The sequence below is a fragment of the Puma concolor genome, unplaced genomic scaffold (genome assembly GCF_028749965.1).
Source record: "Puma concolor isolate L17-30 unplaced genomic scaffold, mPumCon1.1.hap2 unalloc_scaffold_38, whole genome shotgun sequence".
NCBI lineage: Eukaryota > Metazoa > Chordata > Mammalia > Carnivora > Felidae > Puma > Puma concolor.
In genome coordinates, this window is record NW_028240245.1 from 180,281 (window position 1) to 204,018 (window position 23,738).

General features: G+C 37.5%; 1 protein-coding gene and 1 pseudogene across 1 annotated transcript in view; one reads left to right on the forward strand and one right to left on the reverse strand.

The window, feature by feature from the left end:
- LOC147571242 (EF-hand calcium-binding domain-containing protein 13-like) overlaps window positions 1-23,738 on the forward strand; it is a 176,006-nt gene that overhangs the window by 52,595 nt on the left and 99,673 nt on the right. Inside the window, 6 exon segments of the mRNA XM_086696508.1 lie at window positions 760-1,254; window positions 3,287-3,325; window positions 3,564-3,662; window positions 4,898-4,969; window positions 10,620-10,763; window positions 14,442-14,542. Coding sequence (XP_086552634.1) covers window positions 760-1,254; window positions 3,287-3,325; window positions 3,564-3,662; window positions 4,898-4,969; window positions 10,620-10,763; window positions 14,442-14,542 — 950 coding nt within the window.
- LOC147571243 (U4 spliceosomal RNA) lies at window positions 16,690-16,816 on the reverse strand (annotated as a pseudogene).

Consider the following 23,738-nt stretch of genomic DNA (forward strand, 5'->3'; position numbering starts at 1 on the left):
AGCCCAATGTGGGGCTCAAACCCATGAGCAGTGAGATCATGACCCGAGCCGAAGTGGGATGCCCAACGAACTGAGCCACCCAGGTGCCCCTGTATTCTGATTTTATAAGTAAAAATTTCCCCACTCCAACTTCCTTATACTTCAGTATGCTCATAACTAAGGGATTTGTAGCTGTATTGGCATATTTAGCCTATAATCTTTCAAAATTGGCAGAGTGGGGAATGAGAACTACAAACTTCAGTAGGCTATCACTTTTGATTTGGTGTAACTTCAAATAGCTTTGGATAAAAGAATTTAAATATATTAAACCAGAAGATTATATTTAAAAATTTTTTTTCAACGTTTATTTATTTTGGGGGGGACAGAGAGAGACAGAGCATGAATGGGGGAGGGGCAGAGAGAGAGGGAGACACAGAATCGGAAACAGGCTCCAGGCTCCGAGCCATCAGCCCAGAGCCTGACGCGGAGCTCGAACTCCCGGACCGCGAGATCGTGACCTGGCTGAAGTCGGACGCTTAACCGACTGCGCCACCCAGGCGCCCCCAGAAGATTATATTTAACCTAGTTAATATTTCAGTCTTAGTTATCAGCTCTGTTAGTTTTTCAACATATTAACCTTATTTAACTTTTTAAACTGTGTTTATTTAAGCAATTGATAATTTCTTGAATAGTTTTCATGAGGACTTAGTTGTTACTTTTTAAAAACTATTACAAATGGTACAGGTAAATAGAATAATTAAATATGTTTCTCTTGCTTAGCAGTTATGGAATCATCAGCCTTGGATGAGTCTACTTCAAACAGAAAGTTATCAAATATATCAGAATGTTATCCACAGTATAGGATGAAAAGCAGTTTCTCTTCCAGACTACGTGAACCATCATTATTCCCAAAGTTAAATAGAAAACACCTCCAATATCATAAAGTTATGGAGGATAATGATTACCTTGAATTTAAAAGATCAAAAAATCCTTTGCAAAGAAAAAAAATCCTAAATGGGGTTGATAGCAGTGATATAGGATTCTGGGAACCATATTCAAAGGATGGCATAAACTTTAAGAAAAGTTCAGAGAAGATTGAAATTCATGACTCAAAGTCTACGTCACATAGCTTGAAGAGCATCACAAGCCTCAAAAAGTCTCTGGATAAAAGTGATCATTTTAGTACCCCCAAACTTCAGAAGCCAGCTGTGAGAAGGCATTCCAGCCTCCTAAAACAGGTTTCGTCGAAAGAAAAGATTGCAGTGAATGCTCTGGGTCAGTATCATATATGTAAGTCAAAATATAGGTCCTGGAGTTCTTGAGTCATCACAGAAACAAGCTGAATTAACCATTGATTAGACCGTTGTTTGCATTTCATTTGTCAATACTAATGAGTAATCACCACTTCTGGTATATAGACCAGTGTATGTAACACTGTGGTTTTAAGTTGTGCCTTTTCAGATGGTTGTGTTCCCTTTTTCAGATGCCTAACTTTGACCAAGAAGTTTATTCAGAGATTAATCCAACTCACTCAAGTTCCCTAGAAATAGAGGGCCTGTTTTCTTTTGGAAATGCTTGTTTTATAATTTTTAAGCTAAATATGTAAGGAGTCTATGTGAAATTTTTGTTCAGGTTCCATCATTTAAATATATGATATCCATATCCAATATGATATGATAATGCTTCAGATATCATCTCTTTTGGACATGGGAATATGAGGAAAGATAAAATAACTACTATTTTACAGTTTGGTTCCCCAGGGCGTTATGGTCTTTCTCCAAGATGAGCAAGGTTTTCCAACCAATGTATAGTTTCCTCCTTCCGTGGTACCTCTATCACAGAAGTCCTGTGTGTGGAACTTAATTAAATACTCCTTCCTATAGTCCTTGGCTGAAGTTACTTAAGTTGTTTATTTTCTTGAAAGAGACTTATCTTTTTATTGCATTTAATATTGAAGGCAATTGTTAAAATGAGTGCTTAGTGAAATACTAGTGGTTCTTACACAGTAATACATATTTTAAACAACTCAGTTGAACAGAAAATGTGCTCTTTTAAGGAGGCACAACAATGTTCTTTCTGATTCCTTTACCGATACGCTACTATTACTCTGTGCCTCATTCCTAATTCTGAGTTCTTTATATTCCAGTAAGATGAAAACCCTTGTTAAAGGAACAGTGGAGTAGTAGGCATTTAGCCCTTGGGTAGAAGAAGCCTGTGGAAGAAAGCGCTTATCTATCTTGCTGGTGTCGCCAACCTTTGCCATACTTAATATTCTTTGTAAAGAGAAGTGTGAAATCGTTTATCTGGTATAACTTCTCAAGATAAATTGATGGTAATTGAACATTTCTGAAATGTGACTGTCATTGGATATACATTTTAAAAACATTTTTAACTTTTCATTGTTATGATAATTTTTAAATCATAAGAATTACACAAAGGGAAAGACGTTTCTATATACTCTTCATCTCGTTTTCCCAGGTGTTAAGATCTTGTATAATCACAGTACAGTGAACTAAATCAGGAAATTGACACTGATACAATATTATTTATATTCTGAAGATCTTATTCAAGTTTTTTCAATTGGTCCATAAATGTATTTTTCCTGGTTCAAGGTCTCATCTAGGATCACACATTACATTCAGTTGTCACGTGTCCCTTAGTCTCCTCTGACCTAGGATAATTTCATGACCATGACACTTTCGAAGAGTATTGACTAGTTAATTTGTAAAATGTCCCTCATTTTGGGTTTTCCTTATATTTCTTCGTAAGTTCAGGCTATGCATTTTTGGTGGGAATTACAGAGAAGTGATACTATGCCTATCTCAGTGCATGATATGAGGGGACTCACGATGGCCATGTGTATCTCCTGCGAAGATTGTATGATTTTGAAGATTGTGAACTGAAAACATGGTAGCCTAAAATGATGGGAAGGGGAAGAACTCTCATTGTTTGCTTGGAATCCTGGAATTTAAACTAAACACTTTGTTGTTGTGATCTCTTGAACTCGTTCATTATATTTTAATCAGAACCAAGCAGCATTGGCTGGGTCACTGGAACAGGCTGTTCCTCCAAACAAGTAGTTTATAAACATTTATAGAACTTCAAGATTGTTTTCTGTTTGAGCTATATGGGAAATATTTAGGTATAATGTAAGACACAACAGAAATACGAAGAAAAAAGCAGTCATATGAGGTAATAATAATTAGATAAAACTTGTTTTCTAATTGCTAAAGACTTTGGGTGCTAATTATTGCTTAAGACACATAAATTCTGTGGCTGAATAGTTTTCTACATTTTGTATATTTAGAAAACATCTGTGAAGCTATCAATAAACTCCAAGAAAATTGCATTGCTACAGAAGAACTTCAGTCAGGGGCGCCTGGGTGGCGCAGTCGGTTGAGCGTCCGACTTCAGCCAGGTCACGATCTCGCGGTCCGTGAGTTCGAGCCCCGCGTCGGGCTCTGGGCTGATGGCTCAGAGCCTGGAGCCTGTTTCCGATTCTGTGTCTCCCTCTCTCTCTGCCCCTCCCCCGTTCATGCTCTGTCTCTCTCTGTCCCAAAAATAAATAAACGTTGAAAAAAAAAATTTAAAAAAAGAAGAACTTCAGTCCATTTTGCCTTCAATGGGAGTTACTTTATCAGACAAAGAGTTCAAGGAGATTGTGGCAAAGACTGCTCAAAATGGTGAGACTGATAATACCAAACTTTTTGAAAAAATTAGATACTTTTATGGGATAGTATTAAATGATGGAGTAAGTTCTCAACTAGGAATGGAACAGAATGGGCCATGCTAAAGAAGATTCTAAAAGAACAGATATAAAAATGGAAAGTGGAAAAAAAATTCCTGGAAAATCTGCCCTAATGGATTGGTTTGGAGGGACTAGTCCTTTTATAGCTCAGAATTGTTATGTAACACTCTATCACTATCCCTAGCTATGCCTTCCCGTATGGGACAGGTACTGGAAAGGCTGACCCAGTTGTGGGGAGGTTCAGGCAATAAGAGCACAAAATCCAAGGGGTACAAAAATCTCTGAGCAAATAGCCTAAGCATCCAAGAAGAAATAACTGGAGATTCCAAAATGGTAAGGAAGTGCTACAACTAGGAATTTAGGGCTAATGATACTTAACCAATCAAGGCAGATGATTAGCATCTAGATGTTAAATAGCATATCCCAGTCACCAGCCTAAGTTCAAGGCAGATTTTAAGTTTCCAGGAAGAGCTTTTGTATTGGAGAAGTTGTTTTATCATTAAGTAAGAACCATCCACAACAGAAGTTCAGCTGAGGAGAGGGCAGAGGCAACATTTTGGGGAAAGACTGACTTGGGAATATATTAGAAATGAATTCTTAGAACCTGAGCAAAATTTCTTAGCTAAGGCAAATGGGAAAGAAGATTAAAAAAAAAAAAAAATCTAAGGTGTAGGTAGGTGCTACTAAAATTATTGAGCCCTTTCATGTTGCTTATCAGGATTGGTAGGATCACTGTGGAGGGTGTATATCTAAAAATAGGTAGTTAATTGGATCAGCTGATAGTAATGGGGACACTTGGGTCTGTCAGGATTGGTCAGTATTGTCAAGGTGTCTTAATGGATAGCATTTTGACTGGGTTTTCATGATGGTATGAAATAGACTCCTTAAGTTTCTCATGGTCCATCTATATGGTCACCTTTCCTTTTTCCTATATCTATCAAAAATTGAGGACCTAGCTCAGTCCATTGCACTTTATAATAGGTGTTTAAAAATTATTGAGTAATTATCAAAATGAAACGAACTGACCTAATTCAGAGACAGGATATGAAAGGAGAAATAGAATTACGATGAAGTGAAGAAGTAGTTTTTTTTCATAGTTGTATGAAACTATGAATTTACCTTTTATGCAAAAATATAAAGAATGCATGATCTAAAGTCTTTATTTTACAGGAAATGGAATGGTGAAGTTAGATGACTTTATGAGCGCTCTCTCCAAGGAGCAAAGTCTCCCTGAATGTGATGGTAGGTAGGAAATTTATTTTAAAATGATTTGGAGGAAAGAAGTGGTTAGGTTGAAAAGAGGTTCAACTGAACCGAGTTTGCTTTTTGGGTAGGTACTTAATAGTTCTGAAATTCTCAGGCAAGCCATGAAAACTTGATGTATTAGGGTAGTGATAGCTAACTTGCTTCCCTCACAGAATTGTTAGATGGATTTTAAAAACTGTAAAGTACTACACAAATGTAGAGTAAGGTAATGAGGAATTCCAATAGGGGATTAGCCCCATTTTTAGCAATGGATGGGTGATTTGATTTTTAATTTTTTTATAAGGAACTTGTTTGAATGAAATACTGGTTGTGTTTCCCTTGTTTTAGAACATTTCTAAAAAAAATTGTATTAAGCTATAATTTACATACATAAAACTCACTCACGCACTAATTTTCATGAAATGTATAGAGTCATACAATCAACACCACAATCAGTTTGTTAAAAATTTTTGCTTGCAATGATTTTGGGTTTTTATGCAAATAATTAAATATTTTTCAGCAAGATTAACATGAGAAATGAAAGATACTAAGCCTTGGTGTTTTTATTTCCTTTTGTTTATTCATATGCTGAAAAGGAAAGATAAGCTTTTTGTGTCTTCCCAAAGGATTTCTCAGATAGAGAAAAATTAATCCAAAGGAAGAGATTTTTTCTCTCATACTTACATGAAGTCTCATGTTAAAAACTACATTATTGTGGCGCCTAGGTGGCTCAGTCAGTTAAGTGTCCGACTCTTGGTTTCGGCTCCGGTCATGATCTCACAGTTTGTGAGTTCAAGCCCTGTGTTGGACTTCTTGTGGACAACACAGGGCCTGCTTGGGATTCTCTCTTTCTCTCTCCGCCCCTACCCTGTGTGCTCTCTCTCTCTCAAAATAAATAAACTTAAAAAAAAAGCTACATTATAATTTGTCATGAATTGCTTAAGTGGTGTTCTTAAAGACACTATTAGCAAATTTCTTGAGTGCTTTACCTTGTAATCATTCATTCACGAACTCAGTCACCGTTTCATTGCTGTTTTGTGAAGTAGTGTCTTGGTTGTAGCCGACTCCTCCCTCCCATTTCCCCCATTATACTGTTTTTAAAATTTATTTTATTTTAACGTTTTATTTATTTAAATAATCTCTACACCCCACATGGGGCTCAGACTCACAACCCCAAGATCAATTGTCTCATGCTCTTTGGACTGAGCCAGCCAGGTGCCCCTAAAATTTATTTTTAATGGTGGTATCTGACACGTAACATAAAATTTGCCATCTTAACCATTTGTAACTGTACAGTTCAAGAACATTAGGGTTAAGTATATTCACACGGCTGTACAACGAATCTCTAGAACTTTTTCACCTTGCAACACTGAAACTCTATACCCAGTGAACAACAACTACCCATCTGTGCCTCTCCAGCTTCTGACGACCATCATTCTACTTCCTGTTTCTGTGAATTTGCCTACTCCAGATACTTGACTGGAATCATATAGTATTTGTCTTTATGAATGAATGGCTTATTTCACTTATCATAATGCCCTCAGGATTCATCCATGTTGTAGCACGTGTCAGATTTTTCTTTCCTTTTCGTGCTAATATCACATTGCATGTATATGCCACATTCTGTTTGTCCATTCACCCGTTAATAGACACCCTCTTGGCAATTGTGAGTAGTGCTGCTGTGAATGTGGGTATGCAAATACCTCTTTGAGCCCCTGCTTTCAATTCTTTGGGATATATAATCAGAAGTGGACACAATCCAGGTCTGTAACATTTCCTTCACTCCTAAAATTCTCTTGTGCCCATTTACCGTTAATCTCTACCTCCATTCCCAGGCGACCACTGATTTGCTTTCTGTTTCCATAAAGTTGCCTTTTTTTTTTTTTTTTTAACATTCAATATAAATGAAATCATAAAACATGTGGTCTTTTGTGCCTGACTTCACTTTTTTGAGGCTAATTCATGTTGTCGTATGTATCAGTGGTTTGTTCCTTTGTATGGTTAAATAAGTCCATATTACATTTTATAGGTATGTTCCCTTTTGTTGATGGTTCACCAGCTTATGACATTTGCTTATTTGCAGTTTGGGACTGGTATGCATAATGTTGAAATTAACATTTGCATTGCAGTCTTTCTGTGGACATGTTTCCATGTCTTTTGGGTAGATTCCTAGGAGAATAATTGCTAGTGTGTATGGTAAATTTATGTTTTACTTTTAAAGAAATTACCAAACTGTTTTCCAAAGTGGCTCTACCATTTTCATTCTCACCAGCAATGTGTAAGGATTCTGGTTTCTTCCTATCCGCCACATGTAGGTATTATCTTTTTGTTTATAATCATTATAATAATTGTGTAGCGGAATTTCATTATGGTTCTAATTTTGCATTTCCCTAATGACTGATAATGTCAAATTTATTTGCACATGCTTCCCAGCTGTTCATATATCTTTGGTGAAATAGATATTCAAATCTTTGGCCCGCATTTAGAATTCCATTTTGATTCATCTATAGTGTTTCGGAGTATATCTCTCTGTATACCTTTTAAAGTTGTTGCTTCAGGTATATATACATAACTTATCACACTCTATTGGTGTCATCATTTTGCCAGTTCAAGTGAAATACAGAAGCCTTATCTCCATATACATCCCTCCCTCCTTCCTTTATGATATAATTATCTTAAATATTTCCTTACATATATTTAAAACCACATCAGGTGGTATTACTTTTACTTCAACCATCAGACTTGATTAAAAAATTCAAGAGAAGGAAAGCCTACTATATTTACCCATATTTTGACTTACCATTTTCTTTTTTCCTTCTTGATATTCCAGAGTTTTTTTTGTTTTATCCTTTGTTTTCTGTTTAAGAACTTCCTTTATCCATTCTTAGGTCTACTGACAACCAATTCTTTTAGTTTCCTCTCATCTGAGAACATCTTGATTTCCTCTTCCTTCCTCAAGAATAGTTTTTCTGAATATGGGATTTTACGTTGATAGTTCTTTACGTTCAGCACTTGAAAAATATTGTGTCACTTATTTCTGGCTTCCATGGTTTCTGCTGGAAATCCTGTCATTCAAATTGGTTTTCTTTCCCTAAAGTGTTTTTCTTAGGCTGCTTTCAAAATGTTCCCTTGTCTTTAGTTTTCAGAAGTTTAATTATGATGGATCTTGACATGGATTTCTTTGGATTTATCCTGTTTGAGGTCCACTTTTGTCTTGGATCTGTAGGTTAATGTCTCTTGATAAAAATTTGGGAAGTGTGCAGGCATTATTTCTTTGAGTGCCTTTTTAAGTCTCTTTCTCTTCTTCTGGGACTCTGATGGACACAAATGTTAGATCATTTTTATATTCCTACAGGTCTCTGGAACTGTTCGTTTTTTCTTCAGTTTATTTTCTCAGTGTTGTTCATCGGATGATTTCAGTTGCTGTCAATTCATTGATTCTTACCTTTCTCTCCTCCTTTCAGCTGTTGAGTCCATCCACTGAACTTTTAATTTCAGTCATCATATTTTTTAGTCATTAAATTTCCATTTGGACTTTCTGTGTTGGTGTTTGTGCAAGAGAAAAAGCAGGCAGCTGTCCCAGTCCTCACATACTGTCCCTATACAGGAGAAGACCCCCACCCATCGGCCCAGCCTGATAGGCCCTAGGCCTCTACCACCTTTTTCCTTCCCCAGGCTCTAGGACTGACGAGATAAGCTGATGGTTCTTTGGGACGCCCTGAAAAAGTTGACGTGCTGGATAAACTCTTTACCTCTCCAGGAGGAAACTAAGAGCTGGGAATTTTAATCTCATCCTGTGCTGAACAGAGGGGAGGATCACTGCCTTCTACCAGCCCAAGCCATCGCTTTATTCTACCCCAAATACTAGACTGTGCTAGACCCATCAGAGCTCCAAGGCTGGCAAAACAGAAGCCAATCTTCTGGGGAGGCATTTTGGAAAAGCTGAATTTCTGGATATGTGGACCAAACTCTTCTTCCCCTTGGGTGAAGCTGGGAGCTAGAGTCTTTTTTTTTTTTTTTTTTTTTTTGGATCCTATGGTGCTGCATTGGAGGCAGCACTTGTGGGAGGGTGTCCCAAATGTCTGTACCAGCTTCAGTACGTCTTGTTTTGCATTCTCCTGGGATACAAGAGCCTGTCAGTTAGTTTCTAATTTATCACAAAAGGAATTTATTTTTTAATTTCTGCTGAATCAGTGTGTTTGTGGGGAGAAGAAGGGTCCAGGGCGTCCTACTTAACCATCTTACTGACATCACTCACAAGCTGTTTACTTTAAAAAAAAAAAAATTTAATGTTTATTTCTATTTGAGAGAGAGAGACAGAGAACGAGAGTGGGAGAGGGGCAGAGAGAGACGGAGACAGAATCTGAAGGTTTCAGGCTCTGCGCTGTCAGCACAGTGCTCAACACAGAGCTTAAACCCATGAGTCATGAGATCGTGACCTGAGCTGATGTCAGGTGCCCAACCAACTGAGCCACCCAGGTGCCCCATCAGCTATTTACTTTTAAGTGAGAATTTTTTTCTTCTAAAAAGTCCTTTCACAAGATAGTATCATATATCTTGTTCTACATATTTATACATAAAAATTACCTTTTTAAGAATCATTTTAAGAATCATCTAATTCAGACATCATTTTGATCATTTCTTTGTTTAGTAATCCATAATGACGTCCAGTGACTGCCTAAAGTCGATTAACTCCTGATAATGGCTTTAATGCCCTCCACTGCCCAGCTTCCTCGCTTTACCTATCCTGATCTTCTATTAGAGAAAATCTATTTGAGTTTAGTTTGTTCCAAAATTGACACAAAAACACACCCGCATGCATACCTGTCGACCCCCTTAATAATTCTATGTGTTTGTAAGTTATTTTAAGAAAATTTTATTGCGTAGGCACCTGGGTGGCTCAGTTGATTGAGGGTCCACTTTGGCTCAGGTCATGATCTCGCCGTTCCTGAGTTTGAGCCCCATGTCTGGCTCTGTGTTGACAGCCTGGAGCCTGCTTCAGATTCTGTGTCTCCCTCTCTCTCTGCCCCTCCCCGACTCATGCTGTGCCTTTCTCTCTCTCTCAAAAATAAACATTAAAGCTTTCATTGCAGTAAAAATTTGTTTAAATTTAATGGAGGGAATACTGCCCAAATTTGTGAAGCATATATTCCAAAGTATCATAAAAAGACATGTGGGATAGTTATTTCCAAGTGATAATATTTATGTATACAGAAGATAAAAGATTAACCAGGGACTGAGCCATGTATTGCTACAAAACCTTACCCCAATTCATTATTCAGGACTGAAAGTTTTCTACTTATTTCTGTATCTGCTACCGAGAAACAGACTACTAAGAAAGTTTAAATTGTTAGAAAATTAAATGGGGAAATTGTATAATATTTTTGTTCCTATGCACTTAAATTGCAATTAAATTGGCACTTCCTTCGATACAGAGATGATAGCAAAGTAGAATATATTTTTGGCTCTCATTTTGTACTTTGTTGGTTTTCAGTATTAAAGATCTGGTAATTCTTTTCACATATAACATTTCTGAAGTTATTTTCTATGCTTGTTTATTTAGTGTTAGAACTAAAATTCATCTTACTATTGGTGTTTTCTTTTTGACTTATATTTAATACTCATTAGCATACTGCTTTATTTTCAGTGTTGACTGATGTCATTAAAGCCATTGATAAAATTAAAGATGAAAATATTGATTATGAGGATATGAATACTTGTCTTCAGCATTTTGGAGGTTACCTTTCTAAGCCAGAATTTGAGAAGATCGCAGAGTTGACTGAAGCTGACAGTAAGTGAAAACTGGGTTGACACATGTGAAAAGATGGTCACTTTGCGATTTTTTTTCCCTCAGAATAATGACTTTATTTTTTTGATTAGAAAAAAGTCCATTAAAATGAAGTCAATACAGAAAAATGCTCAAAAGTACAACAAAACATACAAAATCCCATGATCCAGAAATATCCAGTATTAACAGTCTTTCCAGACACTTTTTTCCTACAGGCAAAAGTACAAACAAAAAGAAAGTAGAGTTTATGGTTTTGCTTTCTGACAAGGAAGAGGTCAGGACAAAAGTCGTTAAATGGGACAAACGACTCTTTATTATGCCAAAGCCTATAATTCATAAGGAAGGTACTAGTTTTGAGTATCTATACCCTTATAACTTAGCAGCATCTTTTCTAAAGAGAAAGGGTGGTTGTGAGATAGACAAGTGTGTGGGGCTATAGATGAAATAAGAATGGCCATGAAGAGTATGTGAAGAGTACAGGAAGAGTATGTGAACTTTTGTTACAATATATTTCTTCTTTTGCGTGTATTAACATTTTTCCATAATGAAAAGCAAAAAAGGAATAGAACAAATGTAAGTTATGTGCCTTACGTGAGAAAATGATAAGACTTTGTTAAAAGACATTATAGAATACCTAAATAAATTGGAATATATCCCATATTAATGGACTCAGAGACCCCCAAGTCTGCCAATTCTCATAATTAGTTTACTTATCTAAAGCAATTCTAATAAAACCCTGACTTTTTGATGAATTAATTCTAATATTGGTATGCATAAACAAAGATCAAGAGTAGCTAAAACACTCTTGAGGAAGAAAAACGTGGATAGGGTGTGTGAGTGGTGTTGGAGGGATCTTGCTACCCTGGATATTAAGACTCATTATAAAGTTACAGTAAGTAAAACAGTGTGAAAATGGCACAGGGATAGAGAAATTGATAGGACAGGATAAGTAACTTCCAAATATATCTACACACATATAAGGAAACATATATAATGAGGTGGCAGATTACTGGGGGGGAGGGGAAGCACCAGTTAATAAATGGTGCTGGAATAATTAATTATTCAAATGTAAAAAATAGAATTGGATCCCTACCTATGTATCATATTCAGTAATGCTTTCCAGATACGAACACTAAAATTCTCGTTAGAGAAAGAAGAAAAATTTTCTGACTTGGAGTTACAAGGAATTATTTTTAAGATACAAAATCACTAACCAGAAAAGATTTATACATTTGACTACATTAAAAATAAGAACTTCTCTTTATTAAAAGGTAATACAAACAGAATGAAAATACAAGCCACAAATGGAGCAAAGATTATTATTAAAAAAAATTTTTTTAATGTTTATTTATTTTTGAGAGAGAGAGAGGTGCAGAGTATGAGTGGGGGAGGAGCAGAGAGAGAGGGAGACAGAATCTGAAGCAGGCTCCAGGCTCCCAGCTGTCAGCACAGAGTCCTAAGCGGGGCTTGAACTCATGAATTGCGAGATCATGACCTGAGCCAAAGTTGGATGCTTAGCCGACTGGGCCACCCAGGCATTCCAGAGTAAAGATTATCTGTAACACTCATAACAGCGAAAGATCATTGTGGAGAATAAATAGGAAACCCCTATAAATTAACAACCCAAGAGAAAAATGGCCAAATTACAAGAACAGCCATTGCCAGATGAAGCAACGTAAGTTGCTAATAATCATATGAAGTCTTTTTATACATCATAGTAATCAGGGAAATGCAGAATTTAGGTCACAATGAAATACCTTTTGATGCTGACCAAATTGGCAAAAATTAAGGTCTGTTAATTTAATTGTTGGTAAATAAGGCAAAAGTGGTAAAAGAACTTTGAAAAACATTATGTAGTATTCTGTAAGGTTTTCATACTTCATGGCTTAGAAAATCCATTTTTTAGTGATACATCCCAGAAAATCTCTGCACTGATGTGCAAGGAGACATGTTAAAAATGCTCATAGCAGCTCTGATCTTAATAGAAGAAGGAAGGAAGGAAGGAAGGAAGGAAGGATGGAAGGAAGGAAGGAAGGAAGGAAGGAAGGAAGGAAAAGGAAGGAAGGAAGGAAGGAAGGAAAAGGAAGGAAGGAAGGAAAGAATGAACAAAAAGAAACAACATGATCGGTGATAGAATGTATAAATAAATTGTGGTATTTACCACTGATGCATGATGAAATACTGATAATGTGTACATTAGTGAAAATGAACTATAGCAATATACTATATGGATGGTTCTTGGAAATATAATATTGAATGAAAAAAGCAAGTCTAGATTGCTATAGTGTGATAATTTTTATAGAGCTGTAAAACAAAATTAAGGAATATTTTGTTTATCCTGTGTAAAATTATATGTAAAAAAGCAAGACCTTGGTTAATTTTAAAAAATTCAGCAATGTTCTCTCTGTAAAGAAGCAGTAGAATAGAATGGGGGAAGCACAGAAGCAGATGCAGTGGTGTTAATAATGTTCTTCAACTGTGAGGGAGAGGAAGGGGGAAAAACGTTACGGAGAGGGAGTGAGGCAAACCATAAGGGACTCTTAAATACTGAGAACAAACTGAGGGTTGATGGGGGTGGGGGAGAGGGGAAAGTGGCTGATGGGCATTGAGGAGGGCACTTGTTGGGATGAGTACTGGGTGTTGTATGGAAACCAATTTGACAATAAACTATATTAAAAAAATAATAAAAATAAAAAGTAATTTTGTCCTTAAAACAATAATGTTCTTCAAATGGGAGGCGGGTTCAGTGGTTCAGCTAAAACATTTGTGTATCAAATAGACATTATCAAAAATAGGGAATCTATTGCTTTAGAAAGTTATATGTTCCTGTTAGTGGATGTAAATCTTCATTAACTCTAACATTCCCCTAGGATTTTTCAAAGTCTCATTTTTTTCAAGTCTTTAAATATTTGGTTAAGAATACAAAGTAATTTGGTGCTCCTTAAAGTAAACTTCTCAAAGATTCTTTATCTTGGAAATAGGCAATAGGCTGTGCCTTATCTTTTATAGATTAGAATTGGAATTTGATGTTTTTAGTGGGATAAACAAAGGAGTAGTGTTATCAAAAGCTCATCCTATTTATATAAAACCTGTATATGCGGCCTTAGAAAATTCTTAGACATCTTTATCCATTCTAATATTGGGATATTATATATAATCAAGGAAAGACATTTTCTAAGTATAGAATGACTATTAAAACGTTTAATAGTTTCAAAAGTATACTGGAATAAAGATAACAATGTGAATGGTAGCCTGAGGTGGGAGAAACCAGAGGTCAAGAAAACTCACTTCTAATCTCTGATCTCGTATTTCCTTTTGTGACCTGGGGAAAAAAAATCATGATATCATGTCTAAGTATTTTTTAAAATGTATAAAACAATACACTAATCCTTTACCGACATATCTTTGAGTTGTTGTCAGGCCAAGACAAGATAATGTAAGTTAAAATTACAAATGTTGTGCGCTTGTAACTAGAAGGATTTTGATTAACTTTCCTGGCATTTTTCAGTTTTACTTTCTCCTTGTGTGTTGAATTGCTTTTTCCTCTTAGAACCGTATATTTTGAGTGGTATTAGCTGATGGCTATAATCATGTTATCTCCCTATAATTTATTTTACATAATTCAATAGTTGTCATAATTAACATTTGAAGATATTGAAGAAAATATTCTTTTCTCCTTAGAAACGAAAAAAGTGAATTTTAAAGGTTTCATTGATACAATGATGACCAATACGGAACGCTTCTCTGAAAAATTATGTAAGAACATCACATTTTGTGCTTTCATTTACTTTTTCAAGTTTATTTATTTATTTTGAGAGACAGAGAAAGAGCAGGGGCAGGGCAGAGAGAGAGAAAGGGAGAGAGAGAGAATCCCAAGAAGACTCCACACTGTCAGTACAGAGCCCAGTGCACAGCTCGATCTCACAAACCATGAGATCGTGACCTGAGCGGAACTCAAGAGTTGGACACACTTACCCGACTGAGCCACCCACCCCAACATATGTTGTGCTTTTAGTGGACCAACTGGTGTGACAAACTTTAGAAGAGTGTAGTAGACTAAAAGAGGCAGTCATCCTGTAGGTCGTCAGCCAAACAGATGCCTGGCTTACTGCTGATGTTTGGTTTCAATCTTCTCTGTTCATGATTTCTAAATCTCGAGCACTTCCACGTGCAAATGAATTGAAAGTTTTTACGAGCTTACTGTTTATCCTCACACTTACTGTAAAGAGCTAGAACCGTGTATATAAAATTCCTTTTTGGAAGATGTAAAATGTCTTCCCAATTTGGGGAAGTGATGCCATCTAGTGACTAGCGCTGGGTACTCACATGCAAAATTTCCTCTTTCATTTGTTTATATATTTTTTTCCATCTTCCAATTTATTCAGTAATATTTACTGAGCCATTGTTATATATGCTTTCTGTTAAGCTGATGAGCTGTTAAGATGAGAAAGACAGTCTTGGCCACTCAGAAGCTCACTGTAAAGAAATATAAGGTCCTATATGTATATTTTAAATGGAGTGAAGTTAGTTTAGAAATTGAAGCTAAAAGTAGCATTTTGTTATTTTGTGCTTAGCTATTGGGTAATAGTGCATTTTAAGTAACAGTTATTTTACCTTACACTAGAAATCAATTTAATTTGCTTTCTATACAAGGTGGAACATAATAGATTAATTGGATGAAGAGATTATTTGCATGGTTAGTCACTTCATTTATCCTAGGAATTTTAGTTTCATGGAAATAAAAAGTTTTTGTTTTTGTTTTTAAACATTTTTATTATTTTTGAGAGACAGAGAGAGAGAGAGCACGAGCCGGGGAGGGGCAGAAAGAGACAGAAACACAGAATCTAAGCAGACTCTAGGCTCCGAGCTGTCAGCACAGAGCCCGACGTGGGGCTCGAACTCACAAACAGCGAGGTCATGACCCAAGCCGAAGTAGGATGCTTAACCAACTGATCCACCCAGGCACTCTGAGTTAAAAAGTTTTATTAGCACAGAGTTGTATAGTATATTATCTTACTCGTATCTAGAGTTAAATTTCCTTTCTTGTTGTTAAATATTGCACATTTATATTCACTGCTTTCCTTTTTTCTTCATCTGGCTGCTCATTTCTTCACCAGACAGCTTATTGGTTCTGTATACCTCATTGGGACCTTCCATCCATTTATCCCTCAACTTCGTCCTTACCCACCAGTCTCCCTGTTTTCACTTTTCTTCCTTATCCACTTGAAAATCTCTGGTCTGTGTACCTCGAATACCCTAAAGTCTTCAGTACCCTAAAGTGCCCTTTGGTTGCACCTGTCTGACAAAACTCCCAACCCTGGCTTCTCCTCGTGGCTGACATCATTTCTAGAGAAAATCATATAGCTCAGCAGATTGAACACTTTGAAATCTTGACCATCAGTGTCTGGTGGCCCTCAGCACTACCTAGGAATTATGTGATTCCCACCCTCTCCCAGTTAGTTTATTCTTTTACTCTCTGAAATAACTAATTAACAATCTCCATTCTCTCAAACTTCCATTCCTACTCCAACCTTAGCCCTTCTCACATTTAGCAGATAACTTAGCCTTTATAAGGAAAATAGAAGCCTGTCACTATTTTGAGGACGTTAAGGTATTTCCCAATATTTTCTCCTAAAAGTTCTTAAGTTTTTCTTTTTCATAGTTAAGTCTTTAATTCACCTGAAATTGATTTTTATGTTTAGAGTGAAATTGGGATCCAATTTAGTTTTTTTCCATAAAGATATTAGCTGGTGACCGTTTTATATTAATTCTTTGAGATTTACGTATTGTATAAATTGATTTGGAACCTGACACTCACACATGATGGCCTTGGGATTTAGGTTATCATTGGAGATTTTATTCCTTCTATCCATACCTCTGGCAGAGAACAGCCTTTCTTCTTGAATTCCTAAAAAGGTGACTAAAGTGTTTTTATTAATAATTTTCAGATGGAAAGATTTTCCGGGGCCCTGTCTTTTTTGGGAAAAGTTTTCAATTAGCAATAATCGCGCCTCGGATAAACCTCATTGGCTATGATACTGCCACTGTGCAAAGCTGGGCCCTGTCTTTTGTTTGTTTGTTTGTTTGTTTTGTATTAAGATTTTTTTTTAATGTTTGTTTATTTTTGAGAGAGCAAGGGACAAAGTGCGAGCAGCGGATAGGCAGAGAGAGAGGGAGACACACAATCCGAAAGAGGCTCCAGGTTCTGAGCTGTCAGCACAGAGCCCAATGGGGGACTCGAACTCACAAACTGAGAGATCGTGACCTGAGTTGAAGTCGACGCTTAACTGACTGAGCCACCCAGGCCCTGGTTTTAAGTAGGCATCTCAATTATAATTCTAGACTTGTCTGTACCAAGTAATAACAATAATACTTATTATCTTACTCACATTTATTGAGGGTTTACTGTGTGCCAGTACTGTTTTAAATGTTTTATTTATTAACTCATTTAATTCTCACATCAACTCTATTATTTTTATTTTATGGATGGGAAAACCACGGCACAGAGGTTAAAGAAGTCACATAGCTAGTATGTGGTAGAATTAAGATTAGAACTCGGGTAGAGTGGTGCCTGGTTGGTTCAGTCAGTTGAGTGTCCGACTCTTGATTTTAGCTCAGGTCGTGACCGCAGCGTTGTGAGATGGAGCCCCACATCAGGCTCTGTGCTGGGCATGGATCCTGCTTAAGATTCTATCTTGAGAGGCCCTGTGTCAGCTTGGCAGAGTGGTGCCACCCCAGAACCGGGTGTGTGGAGTGGGATCCTTTAAGATGTTGGGGTTTGAATCCCAGCTGAGCGCCTGGGAGGTGCAGGAGACTGTGGAGCGGGACAAACTGACCAGCTCGTGCCTGTGCTGTGCTGTGAGGGCTGCCTGAACAGGGTGGTTTGGTCTAGGGAGGAGAAACTGCCATGATGCCATTTTCCTCCAATCACCAACATGGTGGGGCTTCAGGGAACAGGACAGCAGGCCCCCAGGGGAGGTTGGACTGCTTACACCAAACCCTGCCTCACCATGCCTGGCAGCTGCATATCTGCTGGAGGGAGAATTGCCACTTACCCAACCAGAGGGTCCCTCCTCCAGACCAGCACAACCGCTGGCTCCAGGGCACCTTCGGACAACGGTCCGGCAGTTTCTCATTTTCTGATTTGATTTTTGGTGATACCTATTTTCTTTTCTTGTCTTTTCTCCTCCTTCTTCTTCCTTCCCTTCTCTATTCTGGTTGTTAAGTTGTGTAAGCAGGCATTTTTAATCTATGCATTTTACACCTCTTCTGTATCTCTTCCTCTAGATTAAGCCGTATAGTTTCTCTGATTCTCTGTCCGCTCAATTTTTTTCCTCTTTCCCTGCCCCTGTCATTTCCCTCTTTCTATGGGATAAGGCTTCTTCCACCCCCTCCCCTTTTTAGTTTTTTCCAGGGTTACTTCAATGAACAAATCGAAGCACGCCTGGTGGAAGGTCCACACCACCAGTGCGAGTAGGGGTATAAAGCAACCAGAGTCACAACAACAGAGAGCATGCGACACACTCCAAAAACACCTCCTGAAGGGTCAGGCCCTGGATAGTATATGACCCCTTTTTAACACAGTAGTACTCACAGGGGCAGGACACATAACAAACTATTAAAACACGTAAAAGACAGAAAACTAGACAAAATGACTAGACAGAAGAATTCTCAAAAATTCTAGGAAGAAATGACAGCCAGAAAAATTGCTCAAAACAGATATAAACAATATATCTAAACAAGAATTTGGAATAATCGTCATAAGACTAGGAGCTGGGCTTGAAAAAAACTATAGAAGACAGCAGAGAATCTATTGCTGCAGAGATCAAGGACACAAGAGATAGTCATGATGAATTAAAAAATGCAGTAAATGAGATGCAAAATAAACTAGATGCAGAGACAGCAAGGATGAAGGAGCAGAGGGAAGAATAAGTGAAATAGAAGATAACATTATGGAAAATGATGAAGCTTAAAAAAGAGAGAGAGAGGAAAATATTAGACCATGAGGGGAGAATTAGAGACCTAAGTGATTCAATGAGATATAATAATATCTGTATCATAGGAGTTCCAGAAGGAGAAGAAAGAGAAAGGGGCAGAAGGTTTATTTCACCAAATTATAGTTGAGAGCTTCCCTAATCTGGGGAAGGAAGCAGACATCCAAGTCCAGGAGGCACAGAGAAATCCCTTCAGAATTAACAGAAACAGGTCAGCCCCAAGGCATATCATAGTGAAATTGGCAAAATACAAAGATAAAGAGAGAATTCTGAAAGCAGCTAGGGACAAATGGGCCTTAACCTACAAGGGCAGACACATAAGGGTAGTAGCAGACCTGTCCACTGAAACTTGGCAGGCCACAAGGGAGTAGCTGGAAATATTCAATGTGCTGAATAGGAAAAATATGCAGCCAGGAATCCTTTATCCATCAAGGCTGTCATTCAGAACGAAAGGAGAGATCAAGGCTTTTCCAGACAAACAAAAACTGAAGGAATTCATGACCACTAAACCAACCCTGCAGGCACTCTGTGAGTGGAATGCTGCAAAGACTACAAAGGCCCAGAGACATTGCCACAATCATGAAACCTACAGATAACACAATGACACTAAATCCATATCTTTCAGTCATAACTCTGAATGTAAATGGGCTAAATGCCTCACTCAAAAGGCATAGGGTATCAAAACGGATAAAAAACCAAGTTCCATCTATATGCTGTCTACAAGAGACTCATTTTAGACCTGAGGACACCTGAAAATTGGAAGTGAGGGGATGGAGAACCATATATCATGCTACTGGAAGTCAAAAGAGAGCTGGAATAGCCATACTTCTATCAGACAAACTAGATTTTAAAGTAAAGACGGTAGCAAATGATAAAGAAGGGCATTATTGTCATAATTAAGGGGTCTATCCATCAAGAAGAGATAACAATCGTAAATGTTTATGCCCCCAACTTGGTAGAACCCAAATTTATAAATTAATCACAAACATAAGCAATCTCACTGATAATAATACGGTAATTGTAGATGACTATTTTTTTTCAATATATGAAATTTATTGTCAACTTGGTTTCCATACAACACCCAGTGCTCATCCCAAAAGGTGCCCTCCTCAGTACCCATCACCCACCCTCCCCTCCCTCCCACCCCCCACCAACCCTCAGTTTGGTCTCAGTTTTTAAGAGTCTCTTAGGCTTTGGCTCTCTCCCACTCTAACCTCTTTTTTTTTTTTTTTTTTTCTCCTTCCCCTCCCCCATGGGTTTCTGTTAAGTTTCTTAGGATCCACGTAAGAGTGAAACCATATGGTATCTGTCTTTCTCTGTATGGCTTATTTCACTCAGCATCACACTCTCCAGTTCCATCCACGTTGCTACAAAAGGCCATATTTCATTTTTTCTCATTGTCACGTAGTATTCCATTGTGTATATAAACCACAATTTCTTTATCCATTCATCAGTTGATGGACATTTAGGCTCTTTCCATCATTTGGCTATTGTTGAGAGTGCTGCTATAAACATTGGGGTACAAGTGCCCCTATGCATCAGTACTCCTGTATCCCTTGGGTAAATTCCTAGCAGGTGCTATTGCTGGGTCATAGGGTAGGTCTATTTTTAATTTTTTGAGGAACATCCACACTGTTTTCCAGAGTGGCTGCACCAGTTTGCATTCCCACCAGCAGTGCAAGAGGGTTCCCGTTTCCCCACATCCTCTCCAGCATCTATAGTTTCCTGATTTGTTCATTTTGGCCACTCTGACTGGCGTGAGGTGATATCTGAGTGTGGTTTTGATTTGTATTTCCCTGATGAGGAGTGACGTTGAGCATCTTTGCATGTGCCTGTTGGCCACCCGGATGTCTTCTTTAGAGAAGTGTCTATTCATGTTTTCTGCCCATTTCTTCACTGGGTTATTTGTTTTTCGGGTGTGGAGTTTGGTGACCTCTTTATAGATTTTGGATACTAGCCCTTTGTCCAAATGATATGTCATTTGCAAATATATTTTCCCATTCCGTTGGTTGCCTTTTAGTTTTGTTGGTTGTTTCCTATGCTGTGCAGAAGCTTTTTGTCTTCATAAGGTCCCAGTAGTTCATTTTTGCTTTTAATTCCCTTGCCTTTGGGGATGTGTCGAGTAAGAGATTGCTACGACTGAGGTCAGAGAGGTCTTTTCCTGCTTTCTCCTCTAGGGTTTTGATGGTTTCCTGTCTCCCATTCAGGTCCTTTATCCATTTTGAGTTTATTTTTGTGAATGGTGTGAGAAAGTGGTCTAGTTTCATTCTTCTGCATGTTGCTGTCCAGTTCTCCCAGCACCATTTGTTAAAGAGACTGTCTTTTTTCCATTGGATGTTCTTTCCTGCTTTGTCAAAGATGAGTTGGCCATACGTTTGTGGGTCTAGTTCTGGGGTTTCTATTCTATTCCATTGGTCTATGTGTCTGTTTTTGTGCCAATACCATGCTGTCTTGATGATTATAGCTTTGTAGTAGAGGTTAAAGTCTGGGATTGTGATGCCTCCTGCTTTGGTCTTCTTCTTCAAAATTACTTTGGCTATTCGGGGCCTTTTGTGGTTCCATATGAATTTTAGGATTGCTTGTTCTAGTTTTGAGAAGAATGCTGGTGCAATTTTGATTGGGATTGCATTGAATGTGTAGATAGCTTTGGGTAGTATTGACATTTTGACAATATTTATTCTTCCAATCCATGAGCACGGGATGTTTTTCCATTTCTTTATATCTTCTTCAATTTCCTTCATAAGCTTTCTATAATTTTCAGCTTACAGATCTTTTACATCTTTAGTTAGATTTAGCCCTAGGTATTTTATGCTTCTTGGTGCCATTGTGAATGGGATCAGTTTCTTTATTTGTCTTTCTGTTGCTTCATTATTAGTATATAAGAATGCAACTGATTTCTGTACATTGATTTTGTATCCTGCAACTTTGCTGAATTCATGTATCAGTTCTAGCAGACTTTTGGTGGAGTCTATCGGATTTTCCATGTATAATAACATGTCTTCTGCAAAAAGTAAAAGCTTAACTTCATCTTTGCCAATTTTGATGCCTTTGATTTCCTTTTGTTGTCTGATTGCTGATGCTAGAACTTCCAACACTGTGTTAAACAACAGCGGTGAGAGTGGGCATCCCTGTCGTGTTCCTGATCTCAGGGAAAAGGCTCTCAGTTTTTCCCCATTGAGGATGATGTTAGCTGTGGGCTTGTCATAAATAGCTTTGATGATGTTTAAGTATGTTCCTTCTATCCCAACTTTCTCGAGGGTTTTTATTAGGAAAGGATGCTGAATTTTGTCAAATGCCTTTTCTGCATCAATTGACAGGATCATATGGTTGTTATCTTTTCTTTTATTAATGTGATGTATCACATTGATTGATTTGCAAATGTTGAACCAGCCCTGCAGCCAGGAATGAATCCCACTTGATCATGGAGAATAATTCTTTGTAGAAGCTGTTGAATTCAATTTGCTAGTATCTTATTGAGAATTTTTGCATCCATATTCATCAGGGATATTGGCCTATAGTTCTCTTTTATTACTGGGTCTCTGTCTGGTTTAGGAATCAAAGTAATACTGGCTTCATAGAATGAGTCTGGAAGTTTTCCTTCCCTTTCTATTTTTTGGAATAGCTTGAGAAGGATAGGTATTATCTCTGCTTTAAACGTCTGGTAGAACTCCCCTGGGAAGCCATCTGGTCCTGGACTCTTATTTGTTGGGAGATTTTTGATAACTGATTCAATGTCGTCGCTGGTTATGGGTCTGTTCAAGCTTTCTATTTCCTCCTGATTGAGTTTTGGAAGTGTGTGGGTGTTTAGGAATTTGTCCATTTCTTCCAGGTTGTCCAGTTTGTTGGCATATAATTTTTCATAGTATTCCCTGATAATTGCTTGTATCTCTGAGGGATTGGTTGTAATAATTCCATTTTCATTCATGATTTTATCAGTTTGGGTCCTCTCCCTTTTCTTTTTGAGAAGCCTGGCTAGAAGTTTCTCAATTTTGTTTATTTTTTCAAAAAACCAACTCTTGGTTCATTGATCTGCTCTACAGTTTTTTAGATTCTGTATTGTTTATTTCTGCTCTGATCTTTATTATTTCTCTTCTTCTTCTGGGTTTAGGCTGTCATTGCTGTTCTGCTTCTATTTCCTTTAGGTGTGCTGTTAGATTTTGTATTTGGGATTTTTCTTAATTCTTGAGATAGGCCTGGATTCCAATGTATTTTCCTCTCAGGACTGCCTTCGCTGCGTCCCAAAGCGTTTGGATTGTTGTATTTTCATTTTCGCTTGTTTCCATATATTTTTTAATTTCTTCTCTAATTGCCTGGTTGACCCACACATTCTTTAGTAGGGTGTTCTTTAACCTCCATGCTTTTGGAGGTTTTCCAGACTTTTTCCTGTGGTTGATTTCAAGCTTCATAGCATTGTGGTCTGAAAGTATGCATGGTATGATCTCAATTCTTGTATACTTATGAAGGGCTGTTTTGTGACCCAGTATGTGATCTATCTTGGAGAATGTTCCATGTGCACTCGAGAAGAAAGTATATTCTGTTGCTTTGGGATGCAGAGCTCTAAATATATTGGTCAAGTCCATCTGATCCAATGTATCATTCAGGGCCCTTGTTTCTTTATTGACCGTGTGTCTAGATGATCTGTCCATTTCTGTAAGTGGGGTGTTAAAGTCCCCTGCAACTACCACATTCTTATCAATAAGGTTGCTTATGTTTGTGAGTAATTGTTGTATATATTTGGGGGTTCCCATATTTGGCGCATAGACATTTATAATTATTAGCTCTTCCTGATGGATAGACCCTGTAATTATTATATCATGCCCTTCTTCATCTCTTGTTACAGCCTTTATTTTTTTATTTATTTATTTTTTTTAATTTTTTTTTTTTCAACGTTTATTTATTTTTGGGACAGAGAGAGACAGAGCATGAACGGGGGAGGAGCAGAGAGAGAGGGAGACACAGAATCGGAAACAGGCTCCAGGCTCTG